Raw genomic sequence first — 19,692 nt, 5'->3', positions numbered from 1 at the left:
TATTATGCAAAGTGACTTACAAGTGAGGAAATACAGGCAAAGCGATATATCAAGCGGAGAACAATACAAGTAGTGCTACTGTACAAGATTTATAATCGAGTTCTAGAGAAGCAAAGTGCGCAGAGTCGAGGTGTAAGAGAGAGAGTAAGGTTTTTTTTATTTTATTATAAATCTAAGGATAATGTGTGGTTGGTGTTTTAGAGGTTAGTTAAGTGCTCACGGAAGAGCTGGGTCTTTAGCTGTTTTTTGAAGATGTGACAGATTCTGTGGTCTGGATTGAGGATGGAAGTTCAGTTCACCACTGAGGAACAGTTACTGTGAAGGTTCTGGAAAGGGACCTTGAGTCACGCTGAGTAGGAACTACTAAACATCGGAGATTGCGTGAGGGAACGTAAGCCTCAAGGAGAGTGTTGAGGTAGGAGGGTGCTGTTCCAGACAAGGTCTTGTACGTGACCAACAAGTCCTTGAATTTAATACGGGAGGCTACAGGAAGCCAGTGGAGGGAGATGAAGAGGGGTGTGACATGGGTCCTTTTGGGCTGGTTGAAGACAAGACGTGCTGCTGTATTCTGAATCATCTGAAGGGGTTTGATGGAGCTGGCTGGGAGTAGTGCAAAAGTAGTGCATTGCAGTAATCCAGTTTCACAAAAAAGATGCCTTAGATAAGGAGCACAAGTTGAAAGTTTGCACAGATGCATCAAAATAAAAGGCTAGGACTACTGATGACATCATGTTTATGTTTTCAGAGATGTTTTTGCTGCGCATTGAGAGTTCAGATGTAAGCGCAGTGTGTTAAGACTGCTGTGATAAATTGTCATCTTTGCACAAACATTTTCCAAAATCAAATAATTAATGAAACATTTATTGAATAAATGCATTCTTCTTGCCACGCTACATTAAATGTTTTTTTTCTTTCATTCAAAGACTTTTCTTTCATTCTTCCCAGTCATGAGTGCAACTTTCTCAAGTTTTCAAATTCAAAACATCTGAATCCATTTACCTTGTTGGGACTGTGCTAGTCATACAAATTTTAAAGAACCCAATACACACAGACACACACCAGAATATATATTATTCATTTAGGACTGTAGTTTAATTCAGTGCTTTTTTTTTTGCATCCATAAAAAGTAATACATAAATTCTCATTTATATATATATATATATATATATATATATATATATATATATATATATATATATATAAATATATATATAAATATATATATAAATATATAAATATAAATATATATATATAAATATATATATAAAAATATATATAAATATATATATAAATAAATATATATAAATATATATATATAAATATATATAAATATATATATATAAATAAATATATATATATAAATATATATATAAATATATAAATATATATATATAAATATATATATAAATATATATATAAATATATATAAATAAATATATATAAATATATATAAATATATATATATAAATAAATATATATATAAATATAAATATATATATAAATATATATATATAAAAATATAAATATATAAATATATATAAAAATATATATATATATATATATATATATATATATATATATATATATAAAAATAAAAGTAAGGATGGGATGGTATCTGGATGGAAGCATATGTTGCACTAAAACCTGTATATACCTTTCAGCATTGATTGTGCCTTTCCAGATGTGCAAGCTGCCCATTCCATAGGCATAATAAACCCCCATACCGTCAGAGATGCAGGCTTTTGAACTGAGCACTGATAAAAAGCCGGGTGGTCCCTCTCCTCTTTAATCCTCTTTTGTTTAGAGGATGCGGCATCCATGGTTTCCAAAAAAGAATTTCAAATTTCTCTTCGTCTGACCACAGAACAGTTTTCCACTTTGCCTCAGTCCATTTTAATTGAGCTTTGGCCCAGAGAAGACGGCAGCGTTTCTGGATCATGTTCACATGTGGCTTCTTGTTTGCATGATAGAGCTTTATCCAGCATTTGTGGATGTCACGGCAAATTGTGTTCACAAACAACGCGTTCTGCAGGTGTTTCTGAGCTCATGCAGTGATTTCTATTACAGAATCATGCCTGTTTTCAATGCAGTGATGCCTGAGGGCCCGAAGATAACGGGCATGCTATATTGATTTTCACCCTTGTCCCTTGCGCAGATATTTCTCCAGATTCTCAGAATCTTTTGATGATATTATGTACTGTAGATGATGCGATATTCATAGTCTTCGCAATTTTACATTATACTGAAATTGTTCCACAAATTGTAGACGCAGTTTATCGCAGATTGGTGAACCTCTACCCGTCTTTACTTCCATAAGACTCTGCCTCTCTAACATACTCTTTTTATACCCAATCATCTTACTGACCTGTTGCCTATTAACTTCCCACTGTTTTTTTTTTTAGTAACACTTACTTTTCCAGCCTTTTATTGTCCCGTCCCCTTTTTTGAGACGTGTTGCGGCCATCAAATTCGACATTTACTCAGTTTAAACATTTCATATGTTTTCTATGTTCTACTGTGAATAACATAGGGGTTTGAGATTTTATTAACATTTGACATATTTTATGTTATCTATATATAATTATATGAAACTACAAACCTAAGCCATGTTTAAGATAAAATGTTTTATTTCAGTCATGCGTTACAAATTGACGTGAAATATAAAATGTAAATATTCAAATATACACATTTGTATACACATTTCATTAATTAAGAATAAAACAATCTTTGATTAAGAATAAAACAACAAAACCACATGGTGTGTGTATATAGTGGAATGGTCATTTACCTTTCCTACAGTTTGGACAGCAGCCCTCTGTGACACAAAACCTTGAGGAAAAGCTGCCAATATTTACTAAACAGATCCATCATCCACACTCACCATTAAAGATACTGGTCTTTCAAGGCGTCCAAATCGAAGAACTCAAACAAACTGGCATTTATCATAAATTTGGTTTTGAAATTATTACATGGAAAACTACGGCACTCCACTGTTCCCCCACTTAAACACACTTCAAGCATGAATTTTACACCAAAAAAAAAAAAATCCAAACAAAATGATGAGCGTTCACTTCAACCATATTGTGAAAGATATGATATGCAATAGCAAAAAAAAAACCAACAAAACAAAATACACACACACACACACACAAAAAACCCCAATAACTTACAATTTTGTTAGCTATTAACTTTAAAATCAAAGTTCCAGCTTTTCTGGACTGTGAGGTGAAAAAAAAAAAAAAAAGAAGTTCAGTTTAATTCTTAGGACAAAAAGAACTAGTGCGAGTGGACCGGATACTACAGGTCAGTAACTAACAGTAAAGAATGTTTACAAGGGCCCATATGACATTCAAACATCTGTACTCTCTGTAGAGTAGTCGAACTTCAGGATATAAAAATCCTTTGTATGCGAGCGCTGTAATTTCTTATTGTTCTTTACATCACATTAGGTAGCGTCCCATATTTAGGAAGAAGTGGATCATAATGATTCTTAATAGGACATGCACTAGTAGTAAAAGCAAAAGCCTAGTTATATACGTACTACCTGAAATTATGCTAGGATCTGCCTGTCTGCCGAGTGACATTTTCCACATCCCTTCCTTCGCTACACCGTGTGTAAGAAATAAATAAGTCCTAAAACCTGGTCTTGAGTCATGAAAAGCTGCAGGTTTCACAGCGGGCTTTACAGCTGCTTCAGGTTTTACAAGTTGAGGATTTTGGTGTGTGCTTTGCTATGATTGCGCTTGTGCTTTACCCCTTACACTCTGTATATTGCTCTGTTTTTCACAGGTCATCTTCCTCAAGAGAAAGAGGAAGAGAAGAAGGGAGAGGTTCTGTTAAACGTCTACTTATATTCTAAAATAATCTGGATTTTTATCGTTACCTAACAGGAGAGGCTTGTGGGAGATTTTTTTTCACTCTACAAGCTAAGATTAGATGACTTGCTGATTCCTTTTTTTTGTGATTGGCCTTGCGTTGCTTTGCTTTGTAAGCTCTATCTCATCTCCCCGCTTCCTCTCGTCTCACCTCTCTTAGTGTATCCAACTGCACTCTGAAACAAGGAAACATGATTTTAACCAGTAATGAACGTTGCAGAAATGTTTGGGACAATATGAAATGATTAGGATGCACTTTAAAGCACGTGGTCTTACCGTTATCTCCATTGGTGAGCACCAGCGCCTGAAGAATATCTGAGAGAGAAACGATGCCTTTCACCACCTCGTGATCATCTACTATGACTAGTCTGTGCACCTGAAAGAACATGTGGCAGAGGGAAAGAGTGACAAAAATGATTTATGCTTTAAACCAGGTTAGGAAGATCTTTTAGAATGTACTTTACAGTGATTTTTACCTTTGAGTAATTAATCAAAATGATGCAGAAATACAATTTTCTCTGATTAAAGCAGGCAAACCTCTTAGGTCATCATGACTGCTGGAGTATACGGTAGTGATGCACCGAAAGGACAATTCTGGGCCGAAACCGAAAATTCAGGATGCACTGGGCCGAAAACCAAAACTGAAAACCCATTTAAAAAGTTTTTTTTTTGGTATAATTGTGTATAAAAAAGAAGGCCTTTTGATCTTTTGTTTAAAAAAAAATCAAAAATACTCTGCTCTCATGGATATCAAACAATTGCAAACAAAACACAGGTTTATCAAAAAAAAAAATTGTTAAATATAGGTGTGCAACAATTACTGTCATCCCTATGAATTCATATGAGAAAAATATATTTGAAGTACATTCCCATTGATATTTAATTTTTTTGGTACACCTGGGTGACTAGGAACAGGAAATTGTTCAACCATGACTTCCTGTTTCAAAGGAGTATAAATATGAGATAGGTATTTATCTATATTGTCTCAACGCACTGTGAAGAGGATGGTTCGAGTGGCCAAAAAATCTCCAAGGATCACAGCTGGAGAATTGTAGAAGTTAGTTGTGTCTTGGGGTCAGAAAGTCTCCAAAACTACAATCCGAATTCACCTATATCACCACAAATTGTTTGGAAGGGTTTCAAGAAAAAAACCTCTACTCTCATCCAAAAACAAACTCGAGCGTCTTCAGTTTGCCAGACACTACTGGAACTTCAAATGGGATCGGGTTCTATAGTCAGATGAAACCAAATAGAGCTTTTTGGCAAGAAACACTAGAGGTGGTTTTGGTGCACACAGAGAGGTAGCCATATGGAAAAGTACCTCATGCCCACGGTTAAATATGGTGGTGGCTCTTTAATGTTTTGGGACTGTTTTTCTGCCAGAGGACCTGGACATTTTTTAGGATACATGGCATCATGGACTCTATCAAATATCAACAGATATTAAATGACAACCTGACTGCCTCTGCCAGGAAGCTTACAATGGGCCGTGGTTGGATCTTCCAGCAGGACAATGCTCTAAAACATACATCAAAATCAACACAAAAATGGTTTACTGACCACAAAATTAAGGTTCTGCCATGGCCACCCTAATCCCCTGACTTGAACCCCATAGAAAACCTGTGGGTGAACTGAAGAGGAGAGTCCACCAGCGTGGACCTGAAATTTGAAGGATCTGGAGAGATTCTGTATGGAGGAATGGTCTCAGATCCCTCGTCATGTGTTCTCCAACCTCATCAGGCATTATAGTAAAAGACTCAGAGCTGTTATCTTGGCAAAGGGAGGCAGCACAAAGTATTGACTAAAAGGGTGCCAATAATTGTTGCACACCTATATTTAACAGAGATTTTTTTTTTTATATATATATATATAAACCTGTGTTGTTCGCAATTGCTTGATGTATATACACACACGTGTTACATTTTGATTCAGTTTGGATGTATATCTTTTATTTATTTATTAAAAGTTAATATAGATTAATGTTTGGGTATTTATTAAATTTTAAAGAGTACAGTACGTTTTTAATGGTACAGTCAATACTGTTTATTTTTGTAATAAAGTTCAGCAATATTTTAATTTGATTAATCGGTTATCGGCAGGTACTGCCAAACTTAGTTATCGGTGTTTAATATAAAATGCTGCCCTGCCTTAGAGGTCGCACACTTTCTTCCTCAGTCACGTGACGATTTCGCCTCCGTCTGGTGGTGACTGGGGTCATGTTGGGAATAAAAGGTAACGCTGACAGAAAGTAAACTGAAGAAAGTCATTGTCGGTGACTCTGGGTATTCTGCTAAAGCTAGCGGCGTTGCATTACATGCGTATGACGTCATGCGCCGTCGACTAGGAAGCGGCTTATACTACCGGTTAGTAAAAAAAAAAACCACTAGTGTTATATTTGAGATGATCTTACCTTTCTAAAATTCATACACCAGACGGTAGAGTACACAGTGCATAGTGCAAGTGTATAGTACATCATTTGGGACACAACTTTAGTATTTACTCTCCGAGGCGTGTTTTCGGAACAGAAATAATGTAATGAATAAACACACCCCATGCTGCGCGCAGACCAACTAATCGATAATGAGAACGATTTTCATAATCGATTATTATTGATTAGTTGTTGCAGCTCTAATACACACACTATATATATATATATATATATATTATTTATATATATATATATATATATATATATATATATATATATATATATATATATATATAAGTATGAAGACATTTAGCTAAAAAGTGTTAATTTTCCCTGTGTATGGAGACTATTGGGACACCCTGTAGAAAAAACAGCAGAAGTGTGTGCTCGTGTGTTTCACCTCTGCCTCCACCAGTCTGTTGATGATGGCCTCCAGTGTCTCATGTGCTTGACAGGTGAGAACTCCCTCAAAGTACTGAGAGCGATGCTGAAGGGCCTTTGTGACAGTAATATCCAGGTTGTTATATGTCTTTTCTGCAGCCAGATTCTATGAGCGTAAAAAGAGTAAGAGGCTGACTGAAAATAGAGGTGATGATGAACTCTGCCTGTCTGATCAATAATCAAGCCCGAGGCTGTAAATAGACACCAGTAAACTGCACTGATCCAGCACTGTCACTACACACACACTTCAACAACGTCAATTCACTGTCAGTTCATCTGTCCTGATTGACACCTACACTACTCACTGACTCCACAGACAAGCAAGAAGAAGGTAAAATTGTCTATGTTGGATATTCTGCAGCAAGGAATAAATCTTACTTTTTCACAGCACTGTATGTATTTGATTTCTTTTTGTATGTATTTGAATTCTCTGTTTTTTTGTACAATTCATACTAAATTGTTTCAGAAATTAAACCTAGACCCAAGATAAAACAAAGGCAACCTGAGTATGCACAAAGTACAGTTTTTAAATGATAATGTTATTTATTGAAGCAAAAAATTTATCCAATACCAGCTGGGTCTGTGTGAAAATGTATTTGCCCCCCGTAGTTACTAATTCCCCAAATCTATGAAACTGCATTCATAATGGGGTTCAGCTGAACTACACACAACCAGGCCTGATTACTGCAAACCCTGTTCAATCAAATCAACACTTAAATAGAACTTTCTCAACAGCATTAAGTTACCCAGTAACACCCTATGGCAAAATGAAGAGAAATTGAAGAATACATCAGTCTGGGAAGGATTACAAAGCTATTTCAAAGACTCTGGGACTCCAAAGGAGCACAGTGAGAGCCATTATCGCCAAATGGAAAAACTCACTCAGTAGTGAACTTTCCCAGAAGTGGGCGACCTTCCAAAATTCCACCCAGAGCACAGGAACGACTCATCCAGCAAGTAACAAAAGAGCCAAGGACAACATTAAAGGACCTACAGGTCTCTCTTGCATCAGTAAAGGTCACTGTTCATGACTCCACTATCAGAAAGACACTGGGAAAAAATGGCATCCATGGAAGAGTGGTGAGGTGAAAACCACTGCTAACCCAGAAGAATATCTGTATTTTGCCAAAACACTCCTTGATGATCCTCAAACCTTTTGGGAGAATATTCTGTGGACTGATGAGTTGAAAGTGGAACTGTTTAGAAGACAGGGGTCCCGTTACATCTGGTGTAAACCAAACACAAATTCCACAAAAAGTACGTTATACCTACGGTCAAGCATGGTGGTGGAAGTGTGATGGTGTGGGGATGCTTTACTGCTTCAGGGCCTGGGCAACTTGCAGTAATTGAGGGAAACATGAATTCTGCTCTCTACCAGAAAATCCTAAAGGAGAATGTCCAGTCTTCAGTCCATAAGCTGAAACTCAAGCGCAACTAGATTATGCAGCAAGACAATGATCCAAAGCATAGGAGTAAGTTCTAGTCCTAGAAGAAAGTGAATGACCGATCTCCAGTTATCAGAAGCATTTGGTTGCAGTTATTGCTGCTAAAGGTGGCATAACCAGATTTTAAGTTTAAGGGGGCAATTAATTTTTCACATTGGTGATAGGTGTTGGATAACTTTTTTCCACAATAAAAAAAAAGAAAAACTGTATTATGTGTTTACTCGGGTTGCCTTTGTTTTATATTGTTTTTCGTTTGAAGATCTAAAACTATTTAGTATGAGATACAGAAGAAATCAGGATGGGGCAAATACTTTTTCACAGCACTGAAGAAGTCACAGTGTCAAAATGTATAACGTTTACAGCAAGGTCTGCAGTGATACAGGTTTTACACAGTGAGAGCATTTGCTGTTCTCCATATACTTTTCATTAAATTTACCCAAATCAAATGTCTCTCTGTATGCTAGCTCAAAAGTGAATAGCTAACACTGTGCTGCACAAGTGCAAGTGATCTTGTATTATCCCGTGTGTGTGTGTGAGAGAGAGAGATGTCAAATGTTCAAAACATTAAATCATATGAAAACACCAGATTAAGAAACAGCTATATATATATATATATATATATATATATATATATATATATATATATATATATATATATATATAGCTCTATATAGCTCTATATAGCTCTCTCTCTCTCATATATATATATATATATATATATATATATACACACACACATACACACACACATACATACATACATACATATATCTATATTTTTTAATAAATAAAAAGGCCACAGTCTAATGCCATGTAAATTTTCATTTAAGTCAGCCTTTCACTGGTAAAAAATGGAATCACACAAACATTAATAATCTTTGCACACAATCTTAGCAAAAAACTTGCACGTGAGCACAAAAAAATATTTATAAACTTACTATGACGTCAAACTTGGAGTATATGTCAACCACCCTTCCTGTGTGAAGAAAAGGGGAAGGAGGGGCAGAAGGGAAAAGACAATCTATTAACTGCCATCAAACTTCACAATCTAAAGTTAAACGTTTCTACCCCAACTCTCTGCTCTCACACAATCATTTCAGCATCTCACCATTCTCATCGACTACAGGCAGGGCAGACACCCTCTGGTCGACGAAGATTCCCAGCGCAGTGTAGAGGGGTGTGTCAGCGTGGACCACGGCAATGTTCTGGAATGTTCCAATGTTGAGCTCTTCTAGAGACTTCGATAGGAATGCTGGTTTGGGCATCTCTGAAATCTGAAAACAGCCACAAAGGGATTAAAGTTGGCTATATACTTCAAAGTGGGAAAAAAAGACATCTTTTGAGCAAGAAAGCTGAGGTGGTTTGAGTTCACAAGACGTGGTGTGTGCACACGTTCAACGCATATTTCGTTCTGAGACCTTCCTGTGTCTGTGATTGGTTCAAATATCATATAGTTGCTTATATCACTGTATGGAGCTGCAGAGTCCTGTTTCCACTGTTTGTCTGTTTACTCGTGGTCATGGAAACAACCAGTGGAACCAGTTTGAGAAAATACTCAATATACTATCATCCATTTTGTGTCATACATTTCTCTTTGCAAATTTGTACCATGTCACCAGCACTGTTTTTGGTGTGTGTGTGTGTACATTTGTTCAGTTCATAAGGTTGTTACAAAAGTAGTCTAAAAATACTCCAAATATGCCCCTTCAAAACCTTGCACACTGCCCCTAAATCCTTTAAACATGTTTTTCAACTAGTATGACTACTATTAAAAAGGGTATTATAAAAATGATGATGAAACATATTATACATTTTAACCTAGTATGCAGATTCCATAAACAGTTCTTTCACAAATATTATTTCAAGAAGAGCTATGAGAAGAACAGGTCAATTCACTGATAAAACATCATCCTATTTTCCTTCCAGGAACACACAGAGCTAATGCTGTGAATAAGATCAAAATGTGCACCCACAGAAGCAGTTCAGAAGTCAGGGGCAAAACCTCAAACCTGAAAACACTAAAATGTCATCAACTCTGCTTACAGCCCCTCAAAACCACCCCACGACCCTAGTAGCACAGAGGTAACATGATGATCTCTGTAGTGCTGTGGACATCCAGGACTAGTGTCCACAGTTTAAAGGATATGCTATTTATACACCTGTCAGCTTGTATAAGGCTAATAGCATTAATGTTTATTTAGTATAGAGTCAGATACATTACAAAAGTGGGTGGAAAATTCTAAAAACAAACACTAGCAGTATCTGGTGACTTGTCATTGAAAAGAAAAAAAAAAACAACTAAATTTGAATTCCGGCAGTAACAATGAAAGGAAGAGGGCAGTAGACCATTGATTTGCAGGAAAATAAAAAGCCGGAAAACCTCAGCACAGTTCTGACAGCGATACTAGAGATAGTTTAAAAACATCCGATGATCAGGGCTGATTATATCCTGTCAATCAAAAGAGGGCGAGAAAACACATCGATTACGTGCTGTGTGGAATGACGACAAAACTGCAGTTTGTAAGCTCTGTAATCTCTGCACTGCTAAAAATTTACACCGGACGTGAACAGCAGTGAAGCGGGAGTTTCAGCGTTGAGTCAAAAAAAAAAAAAAAAAACTTTTGCCACACTGCTCAAGCTGCTCGAGCTGAATTAAAGGGCCAGTACACGTTGGAAAGATTTAAATGAAGATGAGTTGACAAAAAAGTATATATATTGCACAGAAAAATATATTTATAGAGTAGTATATTTCAGATCCACTTAATGTTAATAAATAAAAAGTTGATATTATATATTACCAGTTTGATGTTCAGTGATGAAGTAGAAATGCTTTTGTTTGTGGAGAGTGAATGTGAGACTAACAGGAGGTTTATTTACAATTCAGTCAATGTTAATATGAATTAATAACATTCAATAAGTTAAGAAATCTTACTTTAATCTTCAGAATTTAGTTCATGTGTTAATGTTAATTAGAGTAATGTGTTTTGTGTTTATGAGACCAGTTACTGTGAAACAACTTGTTGAAATGGAGAGAATAAAGTTTTTATTTGCATTTCCTTCAGAATTGTGGAATGAATTATTATTAATTTATAAGAAGGTATAAAACGCAGAACTATCGGTATCGGCCGATATCACTCTGAATAAACGGTTATCGTATCAACTGAGAAATTTAGTATCGGTGCATGTCTAAGTGATACTGCACCTTCCACTCCCAACCAAAAGCACGTCACCATACAAACACCTAGCACTGAAACAGAGATGAGCGATATAGACTTAAAACGGTATCATGATATTTCAGATTTTTTGCAGTAAGAATTTAAATGATGATATGAAAATAGTAACAGTCAACACTATCTTCTGGCTTTCCTCATATTCTAGTCGGTGTTTTTGTTTGAGGTCTTCGAACAAATTTCTTGTGTTTCCACCCTTTGTTGATACGGGTTTTTGACACGCTTTACAAATCACAAACGTTCGATTCACATCTGATCTTCTGTATCCAAATCACTTCCATGTTAAGGAGGAAGCTCCTTTTTTTGCGATTCATTTTCCGCCATGCTTGTTCTCGTTCTACGTGCGACGTGCCCAGCGGGTAAACACGTCATCGACTATATCATCAGTATCGCGGGATGACAAATTCCTATCGTGGGGAGGAACTGTACGGGTATATCGTGGACGATACGATATGGCACGGTCCTACACTGAATCCTCTCACACAAACAGAACCTGGACATAAGCGATCGAAGCATCAGTGATGGAGCTAGGCTTCTTTTAACCTTGTGTGCTGTGTGTAAGTGAATGGTACTAAGACCTACGTGTGGAGCGGGACATACTGAAGTTCATGCTTACAAAGAGTTTGAGGAACTTGAGGATCCTCTTGTGAGTAAGGATGTACAGCGTGTTTCCTGTAAGAGGATCGATTACTGGCAACCTGTGGATCTTGTGCTTTAGCAGAGATGACACGGCATCATACAGACTGGAGGGATGGGGAGAATAGAGACACTAAATAAATACATCTTTCCACACAAATATACTCAAATTATGTAATGTTTTTTTGTTACCTGGCATTAGGTGATATGCTAACAAGAGGTTTGAAGGAATCCTGTAGGTAGACCTCTATCAAAGACCATGCAGACAAACAAAATATTCAGTAACATTACAGTGACGGCGTACAGCTCGTTTTCGTTTTACTGAAAAATGTTTTATTTACCTCTCCATGTCTCTATTTTGTGTTCTTCCAATTCATATATCTGAACCTAAAACATCAATCAGAGACAATCGTTTGAAACACAATTTAGATCATGACTACCATACTGAGGTTTGCAGTTGATCGTGTTCAATTTTATCCGCAAAGGGCCGGTGTGGGTGCAGGTTTTCATTCCAACCAAGCACCTGATTCCACCTGTTTAATCAGTTGATCTTGGTTTTCAATAGACTCAGGTGGTTTAAATGAAAACCTGCACCCACACCGGCCCTTTCCGGATAAGACTGGACACCCCTGGTCTACAAAATTAGTCGATTTAATTTCATCGATTTACACTTAATAAATTACGCTCAACCGATGCAATACACAGCGGAGGCACTGTGTAAAAAAAAAAAAAAAAAAAAAAAGAACAAAAAATGTTTCTCTCATTACTGGAGAATATTTACCATCGGTGACTTGTAGTAGCGATGAAGTATGTTGATAAAGTCTGTTATGGTCAACATACCTATAATAAACGTATAATTAGAATGTAGCAGAAAGGGAAATGAATACATGGTGAATTGTACATACTGTATCAACACTTACCAACAAAGCACTGCTTCTTGCTGTCCCAGAGTGGAGCAGCTCTCACTCCATTTGAGACGAGAGCAAAGAAAGCCTTTTTCACCTGGTAAAGGAGTGGAAACTAATCACTGACACAAGCAAACACAAGTCTGCATCTCTCATATATCCCACTGTGATAGAAAAACATCTACGCCCTTACCAATAACTTTCCCAACACACAGCATTTCCAGACTCTAGTTTCGCTAGCTCCACTTAAGGGCGATCTGTCTCCAAAGAGGACTATAAATCAAGTGTGGATTTCCAATAAATAATATCTTGTTTTATTTACGTTAGTTTGCTACCTAGCAGGGCTATAACCAAAAAAAACAAAAAAACAACCCAAAACACAGTTGTATTAATTGTTTAGTCGACAACTGTTTTCAACATTTCCTTTTCAAATCATGCAGTTTGGGATCAATGTGTATGTCCACTTATAAATGTTGTCGTCTGTCACTGGTGGGCGTTTCTGTGGATTTGTTTATGATGAATTAAGTGTCCTCCCCTTCAAAAAGACCACGTCTGATTGGCTAAACACATGCATGTTCCGTGCTGTCACACTGTACAGGGAGCCACGATATTGCTCTAACTGTCTTATTGTGCATGTTTTTGGTGTGAAAGTTATGGCAACAGGAGTGATCTCTGCCAACCCTCATTCATGGTGGGACAACAGCGACTGACCTGCAGAGAGGTGTCAAACACCACCAATTTGGAGCTAGTGGGCACCAGGTCATAGCAGCGGTGGGACTTCATAAAGCGAGTGTACACATTGTGCTCAGGATCTAGATCGAAAAAGAAAAATCAAGCACTATTAATCTTACACTGAAACTCTTAGGCAACAAAATGTGAATGAGATTAAATGACAAACGCCAGAATACCATGGTCTGTCTGAATACTCGATTCTGATTGGCTGGAAGGTGTGCGTTCAAACCGTATAATGCACAGGTAGTTCCAGTCAGTTTAATCACAGTTCTGAATTATTGCTCGGCCTAAAAACAACTGTAACCATAGTAACGTACAGTTGCAGCTGCATACAGTAGTTAAACTCACAGCTTCGTTAATAGTACACACTCGGCACAAATGCAGGCAATTCACACACGCATTCAAATAAATGTAATCTTATCGCACTACTTTATTTCCATGTACGGTTTAGAGCGAGTGGAATTCTAGATCTAACGACCCGTATATAACATAACTAACGGTAATTAACCGTTATTTTGATCTTTTCAGTCATATTTTGCACTGTAAACATCAATGACAGCTTTAACTTGTCAGTACTGGCAAGTGCTTGTGGTATAAGCGGGATAATCCACAGCTAGGTGTACGTTACATCTGCGTAGGTAACAACCCTCTGCTTTGTATCGGGTGGTTCTTTACTCCACTTAGTGCATTAAAATCGTGTAATGCATACCTAGCCGTGGATTACCCCTTACATATACAGCTTCTTACCATCTATGTATGCCTCCTTTTTACACTCAAATTCATCAACTATAGCAGGAACCTGAAAAACAGAAAAACCCAAGTCTTAGGCACAGGAAGGATATAAGCAAACAATTAAACCTCTGCTTGTTCAACACACACACACACACACACACACACACACAAATGCATTGTCTCGCAGTCTGCAGTATGTAAATATACTGAAACTGCTTTGTTGGACAGTCTTTTGCCCCAGTTCTTGACCCACTTCCTTGGTATGCAAATTATTAACTCTTAAACTGTGCAATTTTTTCCTTCTTCAGATATTAGAAAATATTAAACAAGCTGCCTCATGTGACAGTCAACCTACAACGTGACTAATTTTGGAGCAAGTTTGACCTGCAGCTTTCTGTCATAGAAATACTTTATTTAGTACCGTACCATTCAGCAGTATCTTTTCTTTGGAGAAGCATTCAACTAATCACTTTTCCACATTACTCTGCCTGGACTGTGACCATACTTAAAGGCTTCAGATTCTTTGTAGAGATGTTTCGCAGGTTCACAACAATGGATATTGAGCTGCCTTCATGCCATGTCATAAGTACCGCAATGCAAGATTCCGACTTGTAAAACGCGTTCATGTCCTCGTAAAACTTGTAATTACAACTTGTACACTAGGAATTTTCGGAGACTTGTACCACCTGACCGCTGCAAAGTCATGTGGAAACACTCTAAACGTAGTTAAGTCGTCATCTCATAAAATTTGTGTAAACATTTGTATAATTAACGATTATTAATGTCTTAATAATGCAAGATTAATCTGAAATAAACGAAAGACATACGCAGTGTATGTATTTTGCATTTGTCAACATCATCTCACATGGTTTCATTTTGGCGGATAGAAACGCAAAATTCTAAGTCCGAGGACGTGAACGGCTCCGAGTTGAACGTCTGGGGTTGTCAACTAGTAATGACGGTAATTACGACATGGCGTGAATGCAGCACTGGATACACTAGACAGCACAGTCAGCAGCTGTTGGATGCCCTGTAATGTATCTGTGGAGAAACATATTATTAGTCATATTTCCCCGATGGCCAGATTTGCCCGTTGTAGTTAAACACCCTAGTTGGCGTTTCGCTAGCTCTAGCTCACTCACTCACTCGCCACGCACACACGATTGATCGGATTCGCTGATTAAATCGGCACGAATAGGCTAACTGATTTTTGGAACTTTCGGCTATTGGCAAAAATCAACCCCGATAGTTTTAACCTGGTCGCGTCCGCTGCAGGAGCGGCTGAGAAGTGTCCTGTCATTACACAGTATGAGAACAGCCTCCAGACGCGAAAAAAAAAACCCCCATTACTGACTAATTTTGTTGTGTTATTTGAAGTATTTTTTTTTTTTTTTTAGATAAATTCATTTTGGATGTCTCGATTTTTATGTTATTTGGAGTGTTACATTTAGGTTCATTTTGGATGTATATCTTTTATTTACTTTAATATTTATTAATAGTTAATATATATTGATATTTATTTCATTTAAAAAAGTACAGAACATTTTAATGGTACTGTCAGTACTGTTTATTTTTGGAATAATGTTCAGCAATATTTTACCTTGAGTGTTGTGTTTTCATTCAGTATCAATTTTAAAAACTATAATTTTTTAATTAATCGGTTATTGGCAGGTTCCGCCCAACTTAGTTATCTGTATCAATAAATCATGAATGCTGAAGGACTCAACATGGTAATAAATGAACATGGCTTACACACTTACTGGCCACTTTATTAAGAACACCTGTACACTTGCTCATTCATGCAATTATTGAATCAGTCAAACATGTGGCAGCAGTACAATGTATAAAATCATGCACTGACCAGTCAAGAGCTTCCAGTAATGTTCACATCAAGCAGCAGAATGTGGGAAAATGCAATCTCAGTGACTTTGACCTTTGCATGTTGTTGATGCCAGACAGGCTGATTTGAGTATTTTATAAAATGCTGTTCTCCTGGTATTTTAACATATAACATTTTAAAGCATTTACACAGAACGGTGCAAAAATAAATGTTAAAAATTAAATCGATTGAGCGACAGTTCTGCAGGCGGAAACACTGTGCTAATGAGAATGATCAGAGGACCAGTCTCATTAACATCAGTAAAATCCACTATAGGTCAGCCTCTAACACACACACACACACACTCTGTCTCTTTCTCTCTCTCTCTCTCTCACACACACACAAACACACACACACACACACACACACACACACACTCACACTCCCAGTTATTAGCTAATTTGTTGAATTATGTGTGTTTGGAGCAGGGGGTGCTACTGGGTCCAAAATAAACGTCAATCTTAGATAAAAACAAACAAACAAAATACATTTAAAAAGGCCAGCTCTCGGACTTGGTCCTCATCTGATATGAATGTGGAAATATTTAAACTTCCATGTTGCGCGTTAAATGTTCAGTTGTTCATTTATTATCAATAAGGCCAAATATAAACTTAAATCAAGTTTATGCTGAAACTACGTGAACACGGCATGTCGTAATCACGAGCTCCGACTTCTTTCACCCGAATTTCCGAGGAGGACCAGAAGGAAGCACAGTTTCAGAGCAGGAAGTTAAAACTATGCAGTGGAGGAGCAGTCCACTCAGTAATCTGCCCTCTAGCCTCCTCTTCCCACTATAGAGCAAATAAATAGTTTTACAGATAGTTAGCGACAGGCAGATATCCAAACATGCTAATCATCTTCACTGGTGAACACTATGTTTAAGGACCACCGAGATAAGCAATAGTTAACTGTATATAGCGCTCTATTGACAACATGGGACGTCTTAAGTATTAGGTGTCAAAACTAGCTAAACTACATTAATAAAAAACATTGTTTGGCTTTCAGCTTCCAGACAATAACAGAAAACGTTAACCGGAGCAAGCAGGATAGAGAGCATGTTACTGGGCAGCTAGAAAACGTCCGTTAACCACTCAGATGCCTGAAGACAGCACAGCAGCTAGCTAGATTAGTTATTTATCGCTATTTGACACTATGCTAATTTGTACCTTTCTAGCTAGCAATACATGTGAACTGGTGTCAAGAGGTTTTCCAGGACTATTCAGAGAGTGTGCGCTAATTCACGCTTAATCTTTGCTAGCTAACTCATTTTTTAATTCGGGCTAATAAACAGCGAAACTAGATAAACCTTAACGTTATAACACTACATAAGCAGAGGGAGAGTCTTATCTAACTAACGGCGACTGTCACCAAGTTGATTTGCACATCCTGCCTCAGGAAAATATTCGATACTCACACACTCCATGGTCCATACGCGGTTTTCTTCTAAAAACACTCCAGCTCCCGACCTCAACTCAGCCTGGTGCGTCGACCGGAAATGACGACATAGTGCAGGTAAAACGGACTTCCTGTTTCATGCCTGTTAGCATGTCGCTGCAATGTTATCGCGTACAATCAGTCCTGTCACATTTTGTCTATTACAGTATCTTTGAAATGTGTCTTCAACTTTATGCTTCACTCTAATAATCCAAAAATATATGTATTTAAAGACACACAAACCAAAAACTTTTATATAACCCGAGTGTCAATATAAACATGAATAAAAATACCGCTATAATATATAAGAACATTACACTTACTTCATGTCCCCTCCAAACACTATGCTTTTTTGAGTATCAAGACATGAAATACATGAAAGGTCAATGAACAACAACATGAATTATGTGTGGCACAAAACAAACACCGTTCATTCAAAGTAATCTCTGCTTGGAGAGAATTAATAAACATGTAGGCTGGATGATAAACATAACGGTGGATAAAATACCTAACAAGCTGTGATAGTGACAATAAATTTAGATGAATAAGGGTGTTCAAATAGATTAAACATGGATCCTTTCAGGTACGTTTTATCCATGTCAAAGTTTCTGCTATCCCATCTGGTAAAGTAATTGTTTTTGTTGATTTTCGGCTCTGAGGTGGTCTCATCCGTAGACATATAAACATAGACGCCGCATTGGCCGCTGGATCGTACAGTAGCCGACGTCAGCGTCGCCGCCATATTGGTCCAGACATCAGTAATAAGTCTTAGTCTTATTTAAGTCTTAGCTTACAGGTGCATCTAAAAAAAATAAAATAATAATATCGTGGAAAAGTTCATTTTTCCAGTTATTTAATTCAAAAAGTGGAACTTCCATATATTCTAGATTCATTACACATAAAGTGAAATATTTCAAGCCTTTATTTTGTTTTAATGTTGATGATTACGGCTTACAGCTCATGGAAATAAAAAAATCCAGTATCTCAAAATAAAGAATTTATAATCCAGAAATGTGGACCTTATGAAAAGTATGTTCATTTATGCACTCAATACTGGCACTGCTGAGGTGTTATGGAAGCCCAGGTTGCTTTGATAGCGGCCTTCAGCTCGTCTGTATTGTTGGGTCTGGTGTCTCTAAAATGTGCTCTAAAATCTCCTGGTAGGCGCTGCATTGACTCTCAACATGAGAAAACACAGTGGAGCAACACCAGCAGATGACATGGCACCCCAAATCATCACTGACTGTGGAAAATTCACACTGGACTTCAAGCAACTTGGATTCTGTTCCTCTCCACTCTTCCTCCAGACTCTGGGACCTTGATTTCCAAATGAAATGCAAAATTTACTTTCATCTTCCCCATGATTGTGATTGTGCGTACTGAACCAGACTGAGAGATTAAAGGCTCAGGAAACCTTTGCAGGTGAATTAATTAGCTGATTAGAGCTCTTCTCGGGGTCGATATTTCTATATTATAAATTCTTTACTATAATATTTTGACAATGAACTTTTCCACTATATTCATATTGTTTGAGATGCATCTGTGTATTATAGATTATATTATAAACTAAATTGCCCATAATCAAGATTTTCATCTATATTGCCATTTTTCTCCAAACTGACTTTTATGACAAGCTTTTCAGCTTTTCAGCTGAGCAACTGACATATTGTGAATCTTAGTTAGTTGGTTGGTTAACTTTTCTCACACAGAAGGTTTCCTAAAGAGACACAGCTGGGGAGGCACTGTAAGAAGGGAAGGTTTTCCCACAAGCGAGTCCTTTGTGCTGTGCAGTGAGCGCTTTAAGCCAGAGGACTTTAACAGGACAGGTCAGACTGTCAGGATTAGAGCTGGAGCTAAACCATCTGTCTTCAGTTTCCCCACTCATCTCCAAACAGTAAGTGTAACGATAGGCTATAATGATTTGATAGCTTGTCATTTATTATTATTATTATCTT

General features: G+C 37.2%; 1 protein-coding gene across 2 annotated transcripts; it reads right to left on the bottom strand.

The window, feature by feature from the left end:
• Positions 1–2,605: 2,605 nt before the first annotated feature.
• Positions 2,606–17,821, bottom strand: prkag1 (protein kinase, AMP-activated, gamma 1 non-catalytic subunit). 2 transcript variants are annotated; one of them, XM_053635768.1, is made up of 13 exons: positions 17,718–17,821; positions 14,440–14,491; positions 13,672–13,772; positions 12,976–13,057; positions 12,837–12,895; positions 12,397–12,442; positions 12,248–12,302; positions 12,036–12,162; positions 9,298–9,463; positions 9,128–9,165; positions 6,704–6,850; positions 4,152–4,251; positions 2,606–4,051 (listed from the first exon to the last, which is right to left on the bottom strand). In XM_053635768.1, the coding sequence occupies exons 1-13, from the start codon at positions 17,724–17,726 to the stop codon at positions 4,032–4,034; spliced, it is 1,002 nt and encodes a 333-aa protein (XP_053491743.1). In that variant the 5' UTR covers positions 17,727–17,821; the 3' UTR covers positions 2,606–4,031. The 2 variants fall into 2 exon arrangements, with proteins under 2 accessions (XP_053491743.1, XP_053491744.1); XM_053635769.1 differs by lacking the exon at positions 17,718–17,821 and adding an exon at positions 16,286–16,977.
• Between the last annotated feature and the right edge of the window lie 1,871 nt (positions 17,822–19,692).

Source organism: Ictalurus furcatus, chromosome 11 (genome assembly GCF_023375685.1).
Source record: "Ictalurus furcatus strain D&B chromosome 11, Billie_1.0, whole genome shotgun sequence".
Taxonomy (NCBI): domain Eukaryota; kingdom Metazoa; phylum Chordata; class Actinopteri; order Siluriformes; family Ictaluridae; genus Ictalurus; species Ictalurus furcatus.
This window is presented reverse-complemented; position numbering and strand designations above follow the sequence as displayed.